Below are 19,284 nucleotides of genomic sequence, written 5' to 3'. Positions count from 1 at the left end.
AAAGACAGAGAGAGACAATGAGAAAATTAGTTTTACTATGGGGAACTCGATCCAAATTTTGCACATCGAGAATTGTAGTTACAAACTTACAAGCTATAATACACTTCTTTTCAGTAAAACAAAAGATATTGATGAGAAACAAACTTGTAAGATATGTCGGTACATAGGCTGTCGCCGGATCACCACTGCAAGCAATACACTAAAACTGCAAACGTACAAGCTGATGAAAGGTACTTGTCTAGGTATAAAAACTCCAACTCTACCTCAAAAACCTTAAAAGATTTGGGGATCTTCAGCTTTGCGGAGAGTGATCAGCTTTGAAGGAGCCACAACTCCGATCACTGGCTAACATAGTCATAGTCCCCCAAACATTTCGTAACTGTTTCACTGGCCCTCTGTGTTTCCGCCCGTTCTTCTCTTTTCTTCTTCTCCCTGAAAGCCAAATTCAGTGCATTCAAATATGATGGAGAGCAGTAAGCACAAAAGCTTACCTGTCCTTGGATCATAAACTACAACCTAAGCTATAGATAATCGAACTGGAGCTATGAATTTTAATGTTAGGCAGTACAGGGGATCAACCGGTATGATGTTAAAGTGTCAATTGGTGGATGTTGTATGAAATGTGATTACGAAATCAGTCGATTTGAGGGTTATTATCATGTCTTATCTTATATATCACATGTAATGCTACGAGTTCAATAACTGCTATGATCCTGGGATTTGTTACCTGTCCACATATTCCCTTAGCAGTTCTTTGGCCTGAACCAGCTTGGAAAGCAGATTGCGGTACACATCAAGGTCCCGGTCCACACTTCTTTTGTCAATGTTTAAGGCTCCACATAACTGTTGAACAGAACCAAAGTGTACATGCTCAATCATTGCTATCATCGTGCAAGGCCATTGAATAATTGAATCCAAACAATCATTAACTCAAACAAGCTCAAAATGCAGTAACCTAATCACTTGGCCGAATATCCATCATTGAGCCGTAATGTTCATAGGACTGGAAAATCTAACCTTTTCTAATACTGTTGGTTCAGTTGCTTTTGCCACCTCAAGAAGACGAAAAAGCCCAATAGCAAAGAAACGACTGTAGCTAAAACTTCCTTTTCCTGCTGCCCTCTCTGCAATGTCCTTCAGTGCTGCCTCAACTTCTCCTTCTCTGGATGAGAACTCCACTAATGAACTGGAAGTTTGCGCCCTAGCCCACTCTTCCAACTTTTGTGCATCAGTTCTGTAGTGCTTAGCATTGAAACTTATCTAATCAAGATAGAGACTTTTCTCAAACATATTAGAAAGAGATTGATCATATGTGAATTAGGATTCATTTTCTTTTTCTACAGCATCTTAAGCACATTATTTTATCAATCAACCTTCTGCCAGAAACTAGGAAATTCTGGTGTAGAACTATGAAGTTAGTATGATTCCGATGACCGGAAAAGAAACTATCTTCTTAATGGGATATTCCTTGGTTATCACATAAAGGACTGCATCATAGCAATATCAGTCTCAATTAGCCACTTAATATGTTTACTCAGTTTTCATTTTTTTTTTCAACCTCATAATATGTTTACTCAGTTTTCATATTTTTTTAACCTCATAATATGTGATCGTCACAATTTACATACCACATTGCTGCATTTCAAATAGTTAAGCACAGCAGAAAACAGAGAAAATAAATCCCTAAAGAAGATAAAACACAAGTGACAAACCTGTATTGCTCTGGGTCCTCATTTAACGCTTTAATGTACGCTTGGAAGATTGCCTCTCGATCATCATCGCTGGGGTATCCATCCATGAGCTGATCGTATACAGTGACAAAACCAAGAGCGAACACAGGATCATACCGGTATGTCCTCTTGTACTTCATCAAATGTTGCTGCACAATCAGCTCCTGCAGGACACTGTTGTAAACGCTAGGGATTGGTCGCTTATACGCCTTCAAAAATTTCAACTTTGTATCCGCCACAGTCGGAGGATCTGCAAATCAAGCAATCATACCACATAATGACCAAAAATGTTAAGCACAAAACTTTGACTAATAAAAACTCTGATTCAACTCAAACATATCGATTCGGAAACAGAAAACCGGTGCTGAGCAGCTGAAGAATATGAACATTTACAGTATAGTTAGCCTCATTCATTAAGGACCCATTCGTCTTGTTTCACAGGATTACACAAAATGATTAATAAAAATCCTTCCTTTCCATATCTGCAAGTCAAAATTCTACTTTCAACAAAAAAGACCATAATTTGCAGACAAAGGTTTAGCCATACTCCACCCTCTGCATCCAAGTTCAAATACCGGCTCGTAGTTAAATGAATTTAGTGTAATTATCTTGTTGTTTGTCAAAAAACAAAAACGACCATAATTTGGCAAGAAAGAAAGTGCATTAAATATAATTAGATCGAACTTAATTATACTTTAAACATTGTTCAATGCACAATATTTTTAAAAATAAATTAAGCTTTGGCAGCAAACATATAAAATAAAGATCCAGTCAAGTTCCCGAGAAAATGCAGCAAATTTAAACGATTAAATGCCATCAAACAAGTAACCAAGAAAAACCCACCTGACGATCCTGCCATGCAATGAACCACCATGCGAGAGCTCGAACTCGAAGCTCGAATTCCACCGCTACGGCTGGAAATGCACCTACGGAATCGAAGGCCATCGGCGGTGGAAGCCAAATTCCGAGTGGACGAGACCACCGATTTTCTATCAGAGCATGGACTGAGTGCCGAGAAAGACAGAGCAGCAACAGCCGCCATTGGAGGGAGAGAGAGAGAGAATTTAGCGTTGAAAATTTTCCGGGAAAATTTTGAGCATTGTGGAGAGGGAGAGGAGATTTCGTGGGTTTTAGAATTTTAATTTATATATTAATTGTAGTTGAGAAGTGTGGGAGTGGGAGAGATAGAGGTCCACGAAAGGAAGGGCTGCTTATCCAGTGTTTGATACGATTTGTGAGCCAGTAATTTTGTGCCCAGTGCCGTGCGGTGCACTACAAAAGAGAGATATTTTAATGGGCCGGGTTGAATTGGATTGGACCGGGCCGCTTTATTTTTTGGCAGACTATGATTTCTTTTCACTTTACGGGTCAACTAGCCTCCATGCACAAGCTCATGAGCATGTAGAAGGTATTTTTTGAATTATGACGTGCTACGCGCGACTAACACGTTTTAAATGTATACATATGTGTAAATTGACAAAAGGAAGGTCAAATATTTGAAGTAAATGAATAATCTTAGATCATGCTAGAAGAAATCTCTCATAAACCAATTAAAGCAGTTGAATTCACATAATAAAATCGGTCTCTATAGAATTTACATTAAGAATAGAGAAAATAATATTTAATAAATAATTGATTGAACCACATTATTGCTAGCCCATTGTGAGGCTAAGCCCATCCCCTCCCCTTTAGTGTAGATAATATTATATGTTAAAAAAAAAAACAATCATCTAACAACTAATTTAATCACATTATTATCCGCGTGCGAAAAACTTTTTTTATAACCAGCATTACACGCCTCTTAAGATGTTTTGAATTTGTTTAAAATAGTGCAAATAATATTTAATAAACAACTTATTGAATCACATTGTTGCTAACCTATTGTGAGGCTAAGCCCACCTCCCTCCCCCCTTAGTATAGATAATATTGTTTGTTACAAAAATAAAAATCATTTGACAACTAATTTAATCACATTATTATCCGCGTGTGAATGATCTTTTTTATAATCGACATTACACATCTCTTAAGATGTTTTGAACGTGTTTAAAAATAGATAAATTGAATCACATTATTGCTAGCCAATTATGAGGTACTAATTAAAAACAAAAACAAAAAAAAACCACAAAATAATTTAATTATTAAAAAATACTATTAAAATGACGAAAATGCCCCTACCTTATTTGATGCTTTATTTTGGGATGCCTTTGAAGTTTATTGTTTTGGGGGAATTTTTGTCCTTTTTTTTTGTTGAAGCTTGGTGACACCAAAACACTATTCACCTTTTCTTCTCTCTTTATATATAATAGATAAGTATGATTTGATTATTATAGTTTAAGTGAAGTTTCACTTTGTTCTTTAATTGTTGCAACCTTCACTTGTAAATGAGAGATTTGAAGTTTGATTATCATCAATGACGAATTTGAACCATATTATTGCTAACCCGTTTAGTGTATTGTTTGTTAAAAAAAATATGTTGCGATTTATAGGTTTGTAGTTTAATAATTGTGTGATTGAGGGACAATAATTTTCTTAGAGTTTTTTTTTTTAATTTAAGAAATTAGCGAATTGAGAAGTGTGTGCGTTGTATTACGACATTGAAAAGTCAAAATTAGAGATTGCTAAAAAAAAAAAGAAAAAAAAATGCAAAAACACTAACCCACCTTTACATATGTCACATAAGTAGTAGTGACCAACAAAACCACAATTAAGGTATTGTCCTTAAACAACAACAATTAATAAACTACAAAGATTGAAATCGCAAGAATTGAAACTACAAGAACTGAAAGTGAAATTTTGCTCAAACTATAGGAACTAGAATCATTCATTGCCCATTTTTATTGGACAATGTGGTAGCCTCTCTTATTTATCGTTTCAGAAAGAAAGATTTGACTTTGAGATCTCTTGTAATACTAATAAAAACTTAGTTAGTGGAAGACTGATATTGAAATAAGTAACTTGATTATTAGTTCTTACCTAACTTTCAACTAAATTTGGCCACTTTGAAAACTCATTAATTTGTCTAAAACATTAAGCTCAAAAGCACTTTTAACGTATTGTTGTTGTTGTTATACCATTAAATCTTAAGTTTTATTTTATTTCCATGTTTTGATAGAAAAAAGTTGGTATCCAAACTTTGAGTTTCCTTCCAATATTGAAAACGATTAACAAAGGGTAGTAGGCTTCCCCATTCGAGTTTACAGTTATTTACTTTTTGAATAAAGTGTTGCTATTCAAACCATATTTACTAATCACATTGTTGACACATTTTTCTATATATGTTGCTCTCACAGATGTAGATATGGCTATCTATTCGCTAAGTGGTCATCAATATACATAAATTTAAGTCTATGCATTATATGTAACAAATGATACATGATAATCATGAATGGTTCAATATTGTAGGAAATAGGTTGTTGGGTTTCTACCCATAATTCCGAGTTCGAAATTTCTTCATCTTCTAAATTATTATAATAGTTTCAAACTTTCTCTCCTCCTCCTAATAGTAAAATTTATAAAAATTAAAAAAATTAAAAAAATTAAAAAAAAGATGAATGGGGTGGAGTGGTAGTGAATCTAGTGATTAGCTTCTAAAGTAGTAAACAAAATCCAATACTTAAAAAGCAAATTAAAGGATATTAAAGGAAGTGTGTTAGGTATCAATCATATCCTTGCAGAGCTAAACGTGTATATGCTAATCTTCCACCCATGTGATAATATGCCTTACTTTGCTCCAATGTCGATGGAGGGAACGTGCACCCTATTGTTTTTTAGTTTCAGTCCACAACCATTTCCTTAATTAAACCATAGGATCATATATTGTATACGAGAAGAGGAGCATAGCTTGGGAATCCATCAAAATAAACAAGCAAAGTGAGAGAAAAAAAAAATGGTTTGATCTGTTGATTGCTATAAATTTGAAGCGAATACGGAAATATAATGCCAAGTGGAACACCACAATGCTGCTCCCTGATCCTCAATGTAATTTACTATTTGAATCACTCTCAATGTCATGTGGATTACTTTCCACTCGGCTAGCTACAGATCGCAATTCATATCTTTTTTTACTTTTTAAAAGAGGGCCAGCTGGTGCTTTTGCTACTGCAGTTCACATTTCCGAAGGTTGGAAAGATTCATAAAGTCATATCTAATTATTAATTTGAATTACAGTCAAACTAAATTACTCCACTAAAATTTTGCAGCTATTATATGCTAATGGCCTTTTCTCTGCCTATATATGAAACTTGGTTTCCCAAGTTCTAAGCCACACCCAAACGACTAAAACACTGCTTTCATTTGAAATGATTCAAATATCAGAAGCAATGCAAGGAAGAGGAAGCACTAATAGAGACCAAGCATCTAAAGGCAAGGCATGTCGCAAGGAATTGGCCACAGAATTTTCTGGTGCTGTAAACAACAAGAATAGTACCAGCAGCTGTGATCATCAGTGCAGGCTTAAACAGCAGGCTGAGGAATCTCTCCGGACTGTAATGTACTTGAGTTGTTGGGGTCCTAATACATGAGAGACGATGAGTCTTCAGTACTATTCCTAATTACCTACTAATAAATATCTGGAAATTCAAGTCCCAATTAACCTTTGTTAATTAGTGTTTAATTAGACGATCCATGCAGATGCGGTGATGTGGTCATCGATCTGTATTACTAGTCCTTTTGTTTTCTAGTGTTAATAATATGTACAGCTAATTTTGTTGGATTAATTGTATGAATCAAGATCTTGATCTTCCCTCTTTCCCTGTGCAATGTTAAATATTATGTGTTTTTTATACGAGTTGTTATTGACACTCTAAAAATATCATCCTACAGTATGTATAAATTTTCTTTTGTACTTTTATAAAAGTGAAGTACAGAATGGTATCTTTGGTGTCTCAAAACATTTCTTTTATATAGTAAAGAAAGAGAGAAAATTTTGAAAGATGATGAAATGGGATGAAACAAATGACGGTTTTTAATCTAGTTTTTTTTTTCATTACCCTCTCATGCACAAGTTTGTATTTGTCAAGAACAAAATTGCAGAGCATGACAAGGCAAGTATTTATATAACTAGTTATTTTGCCTTAACAAAAATTACATCCCGTATGTGGGCTTGAATCCAAAACTCTCTTTCCGAGGAAGAAAGCTCAACTGCATAGTTCTAGCATAATAAGGAGAAGATAGTACATTACATGCACAGTATACATATGGTTATTTTAGTATTGTAACGCGATCCGTCTCTCTTCCACTTTAACCTTCTTCGTCACGGCATCATAGATGGTAGGAAACCTTATTTCAGAATACATGTGATGATGATAAGGCATGATTGATGTTGCCTAGCTTCTTCTAACTTTTACAAAATTTGTTAATTTATAGAGTGTGGCTTTTCGGATCATGTTAAACGGGTTTTGGTTAAATTTTGGGTTTCTTGATTGAAGTAATGGCTACTAGCTTTTAGAGTTCAAAAGGTACTGATGATATATAAAAAAAAGGTCGTACCCAGTGCACAAGGCTCCCGCTTTACGCAGGGTCTGGGAGAGGTGAATGTCGGCTAGCCTTACCCCCATTTTATGGAGAGGCTGCTCCCAAGTACTGATGATATATAGATGAGTTTAAATTTGTAAATAATGTGATCACCAAGTAACATTTCATTTTTATCCTAAATTATGTATGGGATGATATTGATTGATTCTAACAAATGAGTGAAGTCATGGCCGCAACTTGAGTAGAGGTAAGTATAGGATTATTGAAACCGTAATTTGAAAATGGCAAAACGGATCAAGTTGGTACGAAGCATAACGCAGATTCGATAAGATTATTTTGTTTCCTTCTTTTCGATTAGATGAAAACGGATCCGGTACACAACGTACAGTAGCACGAAATGGGTTGATTCGTACTTATCAGGCACACCATACTGAACGATGGAGATAAGACCATAATCACTAGAATATACAGCAGGGATGAAAGGGTGCATGATGGCATGATGGCATGATGGCGTGATAGCATGCAACTGAGACAAATAAGCTGAGATCACAATATTGGGGTCCTCCTTCCGTTACTATTTTGATCAAATTTTGCAAAAACAAGGTGCAAGACCCCTGGTTTCTTCACTGAAAACCACTGCATAATTTGTCACTTCATATGTAAAAAACTTAAAAGGACAAAGCCAGCTTCCTGAAATATACAAATCCACAGCAACTTTGTATTTTTGCCTTTCTGAATCCATCTGGTTTTAGCCTCATTTTTCTCCTATATATATTCACACCCAAGAAACTAAACTAGAACTAAGCTGTTTGTTCTGTTCTGTTTATATTTCAAGATGTGTGGAACAAGAGGAGCGTGGATAGTAGCGGCTAGCGTTGGAGCTGTTGAGGCTTTGAAAGATCAAGGTTTCGGCAGATGGAGTTACACCATGAGATCTGTTCACCAGCATGCCAAGAGCAATGTGAGATCTTTCTTGCAAGCAAAGGAACTATCGCCTTCGTCTTCTGCAATGGTTTTGAACAAACTGAAATCCGAAAAGAAGAACCAAGCAGCTGAGGATTCTCTAAGAAAAGTCATGTACCTGAGCTGCTGGGGGCCTTAATTATCTTCTTTTATATAAAGCCAACAAGCCCAAATGAATAGTGTTTTTTTGTGTCACAAGCTTCATAAAAAATAATGAATAGTTGTAGGGATATTTTTGTCATTTTGATAGTGTTTTTTAATAATTAATTTTTTTTTGTACAGTTTTTATTTTAATTTTTTTATTAGTACCTCACTATAGGCTAGCAATAATATGATTCTATCAATTGTTTATTAAATATTATTTTTTCTATTTTTAAACACGTTTAAAACATCGTGATAAGTGTGTAATGTTGGTTATGAAAAAGGTCTTTCGCACGCGTATAATAATATGATTAAATTAGTTGTCAAATGATTTTTTTTTGAACAAATGATATTATCTACACTTAAGGGGTTTCTTCTAACATGATCTAAGATTATTCATTTACTTCCAATATTTGACTTTCTTTTTGTCAATTAACGTATATAAATACATTTAAAACGTGTAAGTCGCGTGTAGCATGTCGTGATTAAAAAAATACCTTATGCACACGCATGAGCACGTGCATGAAGGCTAGTTGACATAAATTGGAGCTCATGGTGAATTCATCAAGCCATAAATTTGAGGATGTACCCACTTAGATTCATTAGAACTTGAATTGAAGTTGATACATGTGACAATCACATTGAAAATTGCTACATATCCATGTCACCAAATTAGTATTGTCTGTATATTTAATCTAAAAATTCAACACATATAAGGTAGGTGTAAAAATATGAATGACAAAGTCTCACAGATGATGGACTAAATGATGTGTCACCAATAAGAAATAAGCATGTTAATCAACACTTAAGTAATGATAGGTAAACCAAATTTATAAACTAAATTTACAAACTAAATGATGTGTCAACAATCACATTGCTACATATCCATGTCACTGAATTAGTATTGTCTGTATATTTAATCTAAAAATTCAACACATATAAGGTAGGTGTAAAAATATGAATGACAAAGTCTCACAAATGATGGACTAAATGATATGTCACCAATAAGAAATAAGCATGTTAATCAACACTTAAGTAATGATAGGTAAACCAAATTTATAAACTAAATGATCTATCAACAATCACATTGAAAATTGCTACATATCCATGTCACCGAATCAGTATTGTCTGTATATTTAATCTAAAAATTCAACACATATAAGGTAGGTGTAAAAATATGAATGACAAAGTCTCACATATGATGGACTAAATGATGTGTCACCAATAAGAAATAAGTATGTTAATCAACACTTAAGTAATGATAGGTAAACCAAATTTATAAACTAAATTTACAAACTAAATAATGTGTCAACAATAAGAAATAAGCACGTTAATCAACATTTAAGTAATTTTCCAATCATCAACTTCCATATAATTTAGTTTATAAAATTTAATCTGCACATTTAGTCTCCTTAGCATTACTCTTATTTTTAATATTGGTGAATTGTCAAGTGAATAATAATTCACTTAGTATAATAGTGTAGTGATATTTCTCTTCATTTGTAAATAAGAGGTATTAAGTTTGACGCTCGTGAATTGCGACATTAATACTAAATTAGGCTAGCTCATTGTGTGGTTTAGGTATATCATTAAAAAAACATATGGACAAAACAATTAGGATGACGTGAAGTGCGTGTGACCACTGGATTTCGCCCATAATTGAGTTTCCATCATAAATTTAATTAGTAAGCTACAGAGTTGGCCAATTTACTTGCAAGCTTATGTGAGGACCCTCCACGTAATTTCCACTTAAAAAAATAGATAAAAATGCAACTTATTTTTTATACTAAACAAGTTTTTTCAACTAATAATTACATAATTAAGAATTAATTGGAGTTTGATAATGAGAAGAAGATAAAATGCGGTTAGTTCATCATCAATCTTGAGCAGAGTTACAAAATACGAGCTAGGTTATGGTTAGATTAAGGGCGTGTTTATGCATCCGTAATCGAAATGAAAATAAGGAATCCGATTCTGATTACGGATAATTTTTGTGTTTACTATGATTTGGAGGAATCAATAGCGTGTGTGACCCACACGAAAAATGGAATTCAATTCCTGAAATTGGTGGAATTGGACTCCCTTCATAGGTGAGGTATTTGGATTCCTGGATGGTGAAGGAATCAGGAATGCATTTTTTCTTCCTATTATGCCCTCATTCACATTATGCACAACTCCATGCATATGCCGAATAGAAGAAACTACAATTTTGAGCGAGAAAATTTAAATATTAAAGTACATACTTAAATTTATTAAAAATAAATAAAAAAAACACTTTAATGTGTCTATGAAATAAAAAAGCGATTTATTTATTTTTTTCTTACTATTATATATTATATCAAATTTTATTAGAAAAAGTATATAAAATATTTGAATCGGGATAAGGGCAATTTAGTAATCATACTGGTTTATATTCCGATTCTGCTAAATTAGTAAACAACTTTATGGAATTAGTTTCATTTTTATTCCGATTCTAGAACATTTAAGTAAACAACTTCAACAAGAATCTGATTCTAACTCCTCCTCATTTCAATTTCTCCTCAATTCAATTCCACATATTTTCATTATGGTTACGTAAACACGTCATAAGAGAAGATGCGAGAAATTAAAAGATATCCAAATTGTTTTGGAGGAAATGACCTCAAAACATCTACAATTGGCATTACATGAGTGAAAATTTTGTTTTTTTGTTTTGTTTTTTATGTGTGCGTAAGAAATGCGTCTGATATTCTTTGAAGCTTGACTTGAAGAAATTGTCCTTAAAATGTTGTCTTGTGCAAGTCACGTTGTTAACCTAAATGGAATTTTGAGTGAAAATTGGATTCAGGTAGCAATATTGTCAAAAGTTCTTTTAGCCTAGATCGTCAAACGTAATCTAATGGTAGAGGCACAAAAGTGAAAAAAAATTCAGCTAGCAATATTGTCAAAACAAAATTAAGGCCCCATATGCTACCAAGTTTTTTCAAAACAAATTTGGAAGTAATGATCTGAAAATAATAGAATATATATAAGGCATCTCAAAATATACCATATCCAGTAATACTACAGAGACCAATTATTTTAATCATACGTGTGTGTGCGTATCATATCGAGTAATATTACAGAGATCAATTATTTTAATCAAGTTTTATAAATTATTTATTACACGGATGTTAATGATTGAATTATTACTTAAATGTTGATTAACGTGCATGTTTTCTATTATTAATACATCACATGATTTGTATTAGAATATTAATATACAGCATTACTCATATCATATATTTATTTTGTCTCTTTTCTCTCCCTAGCTTCTCTATATTTTATTCTGTATGAGTTTGTTTTGTAATTTTATTTTTTCTCAGTAATAAAAAACAAAAACTTGAGTTACTTGGTAATCAGTAGAATAGCTTGTCTTGATCTACGACATACGTATGTAATTTCCCCCCAGAAATCATACATAGGATAAGTTAGACACTTATGATTTAATAATCTGTGGAGGATCTTCTTTAAGATTTGTATCATCTCTATTTAAAAAACAAAATGATTAGCTTGTCAAACAATGTGACAATTTCCACTTATACAATCCCTCCCATACTTGAGGCTTAAATGGATATAATAAGCAAAACCGTGTGCTCATTTGTGGTCCAGTGGGCAGTGAGTGTCATTTCATCCACCCAGCCGAATTTTGTCTCCATCAATGAGTGTGACAAAAGAAAACAAATACCATCGGCTCTACACTCTCTAAACGCCCCTAGTTTTGACAAGGCCCACCGTTTGTAATCCCCCTATATAAGGAGCTCTTGGTGTTCAGCTTCTTCATCAAACACTTAAAACATTCACAATCACTACTACGGGAGTTCAGAAGATCAAAGAGAAAATAAATCATGAGTTCATCAAGTGCGAGCAAGGCTATCGTGGCAGCAAGTGTTGGAGTTGTGGAGGCACTCAAGGACCAAGGGATTTGCAGATGGAACTCTGCTTTGAGATATGCAGGCCAACAAGCCAAGAGCCAAGTGAGATCATTTTCTCAGGCCAACAACAAACTCTCTTCTCCTTCTGCTTCTGCTCTGAGTAAAGTGAGAGATGAGAAGCTCAAGAAATCAGAGGAGTCTTTGAGGACAGTCATGTTTTTGAGCTGCTGGGGTCCCAACAACTAATTGAATGATTCATTCGCAAAAGCAAGAGCAAAGATTAGTGTTGTAAATTACGGCAAATTATGATGTTTGCTTGGGGCTAATTGATGTAAATTTTGTTTCGTTGTAACAATTACCATGAACAGAAATTGTTGCTGAGAATTTCGCCCTTGATCTCTTTTCTTTTTTCATCTTTAGCCAGTAGTTTTTATTTTTTTATTTTTTTAAGCTCTTGATAGATTCTTTTCATTTGAAAAACAGAGTTACAAAGCCATACATCAATTACAAAACAGCTTCGTCAAACAGTAAATTTGAGATGAGGTCCGGAGGTTTATGAAACCAGTGACATGACCAACTTGAAGTAAAGGCAAACCGTGCAAGGCGATGAGCAATACGATTGACTTGGCGACGAACATGGTAGCATAAGCTCCAGTGGTTGAAGACAGGATCACACGCGAGTCTTCAATTAAGAGTCCAATGTCGGACAAATAATTTAAAGAATTATGTAGAAGCGTCACAATCTGGAGTGAATCACTCTCGAGGATAACGTTATGAAAACCCCCTAGCTCGAAAGAACTGGGCAGGAGGACGGGACCACCTATGAGGGACTTGGGGACGAGTAGCGAGTCTCAGGGAGGGCGGGGGAAGCAACTCTCTGGAACTCTTGCCACCAAGAGAGACCCCGAGCAGCGATGATGTCAGGAGAGTCCATACGGTCATTCCAGAGACCGTTATTTCGTGCACCCCAGATTTCCCAAAGCACCATTAAACCAAGAGCAAAGTTCCATAGATTAAGGTAAGAAGTCCAATTCAGAATCCAATCCAACATCGAGAGGACGTCAGGCGGAGAAGGAGGGATACCAATCGGAGTAGCAAGCCAGACACACTTAGCAAAGGCACAATCGCGGATAAGGTGAATTGTAGACTCACCCAGGATTCCGCAGAGGACACACTTAGCCACTAGTTACTTTGTCCTGAGTGGAACATTTATCATCCTATAATAGCGTTCAATTTGCCAGTATTCAAACGTTTTTTATTCAAAATTTATAGGCCTGTGCAAGCATACGCAATATATGGGCGATGAGGAGAGAATGCAAGAACTCTGGAAATCATTGACATTGTGTAAAATTTCCCACCAAAGTTGGTACTATGACATGGAGCGACAGAAATGCAAACAGTTTACTCTCTTTTCCATTGAAATTTATCAACATAGTTAGGTAATTTCTATTTGGACACGTAATTTGGAGCCTGTTTCGGTAGTTAAGAATATTTAAGCGTACTCAGATAGTTAAAATTGTTTAAGATTATTTAAGCAGTCAAGAGTATTTAAGTATGAGGCTTGTAGCTAAGTGACCGGGCTGACTTTTTTGAGAGCAATTTAGAAAGGCTAGAATCATTTAAGGTTAAAATCACTTGAAAATCAAGAAGTGAAGCAGGTATCATCAGAAAGTGAATAATAACATTTATTCCTCAACAAGAAGCCTTGCTTAAGAAAAACCACATGAGAAATTTCTCGATCAGGAATGAGAGGCCACTCATGCTATAAGAAATACTGCAATTGCAAACTCATAAAAAAGACTACACCACCCGGAGAATCCAAATCCAGCCGGAGAAATACTATAAAGGCATCGCGAGGAAAAGACTACACCACTTTTTGATGATCTTGCAATCGTTAACAAAGAAGTGTGAGGTCATTTTAAGTCTAACACGTTGGCCACATTAATTAGCTAACGTATGGGCACGTAGACCCTTGACTCAACAAGTGCATAGCCTGCTTTTATTTCATATTAGAATGTGAGTATCCATCCGAACACAACTCACAATAAGAGAGAGATGCCAAAATCATTTAAACCATCATATAAGACTTATTTTAGGTGATGTAAGATTTATACTCTCAATAAGTTTGTTTTCGTAGTAATTTTTTAGTAGCAATTTTCTTAGATGTATATTTATAGGAAGGGCGATGTTATCCTTACACCAAATTTTACCTCTCATACACTCTCTTAATTTTCAGCCGTTGGATTGAATGAATGAAGAAGATCAATGAACAAAAACTAATAAGAGTGAGTATGAGGTAAAAAGAGATGTATGGAAAACACTATTTAGAAAAATGAAATCTAAAATCTTTGAAATCTGAGTTAATTAATTTTTATCCCAAAAAAAAAAAAAAGAAAAAAAAAAAAGGGGATATAGTTTTTTAGCTTGAATAGATTATCTTGTCTTGGAAACAGTTTGACAATTTCCCACCAAAACAAACAAAAGCAAGTGGTGTTTCCTCCCATACCTGAGGCTTAGTTGGATTTTATAAGGAAAACCGTGTGCTCATTTGTACAGTTAGTGGCAATGAGTGTGACACAAAGAGTAGAAAAGAAATATATACCATTGGCTTTACACTCTCTAAACCGCCTCTAGTTACTAGTGGAAAGGCCCACCCTTTCTAATTCCTATATAAAGAGCACTTCATGATCATATCCTTCATCAAACACTTAACATTCACAATCACTGCCAAAAGAATTCAGAATATCGAAAGGAGAGAGAAGAAATCATGAGTTCAAGTGCAAGCAAGGCTATAGTGGCAGCAAGTGTTGGAGTTGTTGAGGCACTCAAGGACCAAGGGATTTGCAGATGGAACTCTGCTTTGAGATATGCAGGCCAACAAGCCAAGAGCCAAGTGAGATCATTTTCTCAGGCTAACAACAAACTCTCTTCTCCTTCTGCTTCAGCTCTGAGTAAAGTGAGAGATGAGAAGCTCAAGAAATCAGAGGAGTCTTTGAGGACAGTCATGTTTTTGAGCTGCTGGGGTCCCAACAATTAATTGAATGATTCATTCGCAAAAGCAAGAGCAAAGATTAGGGTTGTAAATTACGGCAAATGATGATGTTTGCTTGGGGCTAATTGATGTAAATTTTGTTTCGTTGTAACAATCACCATATAGAACAGAAATTGTTGCTGAGAATTTCTACCTTGATCTCGTTTCTTTTTTTCATCTTTAGCCAGTAGTTGTTTTTTTTCCTGAAAAAGTACTCGATAGATTCATTTCATTTCAAAAACAGAGTTACAAAGCCCTACGTCAATTACAAAACAGCTTCGTCAAACAGTAAATTTGAGATGAGGTCCGGAGGTTTCTCAAACCAGTTACATGACGAACTTGAAGTAAAGGCAAACCGTGCAAGGCGATGAGCAATACGATTGACTTGGCGACGAACATGGTAGCATAAGCTCTAGTGGTTGAAGACAGGATCACACGCGAGTCTTCAATTAAGAGTCCAATGTCGGACAAATAGTTGGAAGAGTCCAATGTCGGACAAATAATTGGAAGAATTATGTAGAAGCGTCACAATCTGGAATGAACCACTCTCGAGGATATTGTTTTGAAAACCCCCTAGCTGTAAGGAAATGGGCAGGAGGGCGGGACGACCTATGAGGGACTTGGGGACGAGTAGCGAGTCTCAGGGAGGGGGGGGGGGGGGGAGCAACTCTCTGGAACTTTTGCCACCAAGAGAGACCCCAAGCAGCGATGATGTCAGGAGAGTCCATACAGTCATTCCAGAGATGGTTATTTCGTGCACCCCAGATTGCCCAAAGCACCATTAAACCAAAAGCAAAGTTCGATGGATTGAGGTGAGAAGTCCAACTCAGAATCCAATCCAACATCGAGAGGACATAAGGCGGAGAAGGAGGGATACCAATTGGAGTAGCAAGCCAGACACACTTAGCAAACACTTAGCAAATGCACAATCGCGGATAAGGTGAATTGTAGATTCACCCTGGATTCCGCAGAGGACACACTTAGCCACTAGTTACTTTGTCCTGAGTGGAACATTTATCATCCTATAATAGCGTTAAATTTGCCAGTATCCAAACGTTTTTTATTCAAAATTTATAGGCCTGTGCAAGCATACGCAATATATGGGCGATGAGGAGAGAATGCAAGAACCCTGGAAATCATTGACATTGTGTAAAATTTCCCACCAAAGTCGGTACTATGACATGGAGCGACAGAAATGCATACAGTATACTCTCTCTTTTCCATTGAAATTTATCAACGTAGTTAGGTAATTTCTATTTGGACACGTAATTTGGAGCCTGTTTAGGTAGTTAAGAATATTTAAGCCTACTCAGATAGTTAAAATTGTTTAAGACTATTTGAGCAGTCAGGAGTATTTAACTATGAAGCTTGTAGCTAAATGACTGGACTGACTGGACATGCTTGAGAGTAATTTAAGAAAGGCTAGAATTATTTCAGGGTAAAATCACTTGAAATCAAAAGGTGAACCACTTGAAAATCGAAGAAGTGAAGGCAGGTATCATCATAAAGTGAATAATAACATTTATTCCTCAACAAGAAGCCTTGCTTAAGAAGAACCACATGAGAAATTTCTCGATCAGGAATGAGAGGCCACTCATGCTATAAGAAATACTGCAATTGCAAACTCATAAAAAAGACTACACCACCCGGAGAATCCAAATCCAGCCGGAGAAATACTATAAAGGCATCGCGAGGAAAAGACTACACCACTTTTTGATGATCTCGCAATTGTTGACAAAGAAGTGTGGGGTCATTTTAAGTCTAACACGTGGGCCATATTAATTAGCTAACGTGTGGGCACGTAGACCCTTGACTCAACAAGTGCATAGCCTGCTTTGATTTCATATTAGAATGTGAGTATCCATCCGAACACAACTCACAATAAGGGAGAGATGCCAAAATCATTTAAACTATCAAATAAGATTTATTTTACTTGATGTAAGATTTATTCTCTCAGGAAGTTTGTTTTCTAAGTAATTTTTAGTAGCAATTTTCTTAGATATTTATTTATAGGAAGGATGGTGCTATCCATACACCAAATTTTACCTCTCATACACTCTCTTAATTTCCGGCTGTTGGATCGAATGAATGAAAAAGATTAATGAACAAAAACTAATAAAAGTGAGTATAAGGTAAAAAATGATGTATGGATAGTACTATTTAGAAAAATGAAATCTAAAATCTTTGAAATCTGAGTTAATTAATTTTTATCCCAAAAAAAAAAAGGATATAGTTGTTTAGCTGAATAGATTATCTTGTCTTGGAAACAGTTTGACAATTTCCCACTAAAACAAACAAAAACAAGTGGTGTTTCCTCCCATACCTGAGGCTTAGTTGGATTTTATAAGGAAAACCGTGTGCTCATTTGTATAGTTAGTGGCAATGAGTGTGACAGAAGGAGAAGAAAAGAAATATATACCATTGGCTTTACACTCCCTAAACCGCCTCTAGTTACTGGTGGAAAGGCCCACCCTTACAAATTCCTTACATTCAACTAGTTTCTTCTCATGGATGAGGATATAATTACTGTGTTGATTTATTACCATCAAAATTACTCATTTTCCAAATATGGAAGTTATCCATTTTTTCTCTGGTTCATGCACTTAAAGATTCAAGTAGCTAGAATTTGTTAAAAAAAAAAAAATACTAGTGTGTATCGATATGTTAGTATTAATACGTGTTACTATTGACATGCTATTGACATTTTATCTGTATATACATTCACATTTTCACTGTAACAAACAAAAGCAGGTGGTGTTTCCTCCCATACCTGAGGCTTAGGTGGATTTGATAAGGAAAACCGTGTGCTCATTTGTATAGTTAGTGGTAATGAGTGTGACAAAAAGACAAGAAACGAAATATATATACCATTGGCTTTACACTCTAAACCGCCTCTAGTAATTGGTGGAAAGGCCCACCCTTTCTAGTTCCCATATAAAGAGCGCTTCATGCTCATATCCTTCATCAAACACTTAAACATTCACAATCACTACCAAAAGAATTCAGAATACCCAAAGGAGAGAAAAGAAATCATGAGTTCATCAAGTGCAAGCAAGGCTATAGTGGCAGCAAGTGTTGGAGTTGTGGAGGCACTCAAGGACCAAGGGATTTGCAGATGGAACTCTGCTTTGAGATATGTAGGCCAACAAGCCAAGAGCCAAGTGAGGTCATTTTCTCAGGCCAACAGCAAGCTCTCTTCTCCTTCTGCTTCAGTTCTGAGTAAAGTGAGAGATGAGAAGATGAAGAAATCAGAGGAGTCTTTGAGGACAGTCATGTACCTCAGCTGCTGGGGTCCCAACAACTAATCAATTATTCATTCACAGAAACAAGAGCAAATTAAGATTGCATGTTTTTGTGTAAGCGCTTGCTGATGGAACACCCCATGAAGGGGTCCTTAAGTTATTAGCAAAGGCTATCGTTTGGGATCGTAAGTGGCAGGCAATTGATGTCTGCTAGGTCCTGGCAAATTGATGTAAATTTTGTTATGTTATGACAATTGCCATGTAAATCAAACATATAAATCTGAGAATTGCTGATCACTATTGAGTTGAATTTTTTTATTTTCACAACGGTACATTTGAAGAAGGGCTCTTATGGAAATTGAAGTTTAAATATTGCCCCCACAAAAAATGGTGCTATGATGGATTGACAAAAGCGCCTATTATACTCTCACTTTCCTTGAAATGTTGCTGAACGTAGTTAGGTGATTTTCAAATTTGAGACAAAATTGTTTGTATCTCGTTTGCTCCAGTGTGGCTGCCTCCGTGGTCGCTGGCAAGACGTTCAACCATACCAAAAGAGTGAAGAATTAGCAACATCCAACCATACCAAAAGAAAAGGGAGCAAAAACTTTCCATTAGATCAAAAGAACAGAAATAGAAACATAGTCTGAACTAGGACAGAAGATTAGCCACGATTGTAGGGGTGTTGAAGATCCCTTTCAAACCTCCCAAACCGACTGATCCAATCTGGTTCGATCCGATTTTAATGGTTTTGGATCCCTAAATTTCAAACCAACATGATTGAATCAGATTGGATGACTTTACTAGTGAGA

At 35.5% G+C, this 19,284-nt stretch overlaps 5 protein-coding genes across 5 annotated transcripts; 4 read left to right on the top strand and 1 right to left on the bottom strand.

The window, feature by feature from the left end:
* Window positions 1–13: 13 nt before the first annotated feature.
* Window positions 14–2,988, bottom strand: LOC103404755 (protein THYLAKOID FORMATION1, chloroplastic). Its single transcript, XM_008343710.4, has 5 exons — window positions 2,574–2,988; window positions 1,713–1,980; window positions 1,018–1,234; window positions 728–843; window positions 14–432 (listed from the first exon to the last, which is right to left on the bottom strand). The coding sequence occupies exons 1-5, from the start codon at window positions 2,770–2,772 to the stop codon at window positions 339–341; spliced, it is 894 nt and encodes a 297-aa protein (XP_008341932.1). The 5' UTR covers window positions 2,773–2,988; the 3' UTR covers window positions 14–338.
* Window positions 2,989–7,920: 4,932 nt separating this feature from the next.
* On the top strand, window positions 7,921–8,521 carry LOC103425925 (uncharacterized). Its single transcript, XM_008364024.4, has one exon. The coding sequence runs from the start codon at window positions 8,038–8,040 to the stop codon at window positions 8,302–8,304; it is 267 nt and encodes an 88-aa protein (XP_008362246.1). The 5' UTR covers window positions 7,921–8,037; the 3' UTR covers window positions 8,305–8,521.
* A 3,575-nt stretch (window positions 8,522–12,096) lies between these two features.
* On the top strand, window positions 12,097–12,583 carry LOC103404753 (uncharacterized). The gene has a single exon (XM_008343708.4). The coding sequence runs from the start codon at window positions 12,173–12,175 to the stop codon at window positions 12,443–12,445; it is 273 nt and encodes a 90-aa protein (XP_008341930.1). The 5' UTR covers window positions 12,097–12,172; the 3' UTR covers window positions 12,446–12,583.
* Window positions 12,584–14,871: 2,288 nt separating this feature from the next.
* Window positions 14,872–15,377, top strand: LOC103425923 (uncharacterized). Its single transcript, XM_008364022.4, has one exon. It carries the CDS (start codon window positions 14,967–14,969, stop codon window positions 15,234–15,236), a length of 270 nt encoding a protein of 89 aa, XP_008362244.1. The 5' UTR covers window positions 14,872–14,966; the 3' UTR covers window positions 15,237–15,377.
* Window positions 15,378–18,127: 2,750 nt separating this feature from the next.
* On the top strand, window positions 18,128–18,769 carry LOC103425922 (uncharacterized). Its single transcript, XM_008364021.4, has one exon. It carries the CDS (start codon window positions 18,179–18,181, stop codon window positions 18,533–18,535), a length of 357 nt encoding a protein of 118 aa, XP_008362243.1. The 5' UTR covers window positions 18,128–18,178; the 3' UTR covers window positions 18,536–18,769.
* Window positions 18,770–19,284: the final 515 nt, after the last annotated feature.

The sequence above is a fragment of the Malus domestica genome, chromosome 17 (assembly GCF_042453785.1).
Source record: "Malus domestica chromosome 17, GDT2T_hap1".
NCBI lineage: Eukaryota > Viridiplantae > Streptophyta > Magnoliopsida > Rosales > Rosaceae > Malus > Malus domestica.
The sequence above is the reverse complement of the archived record's forward strand: the minus strand, read 5'-3'. Positions and strand labels throughout refer to the sequence as shown.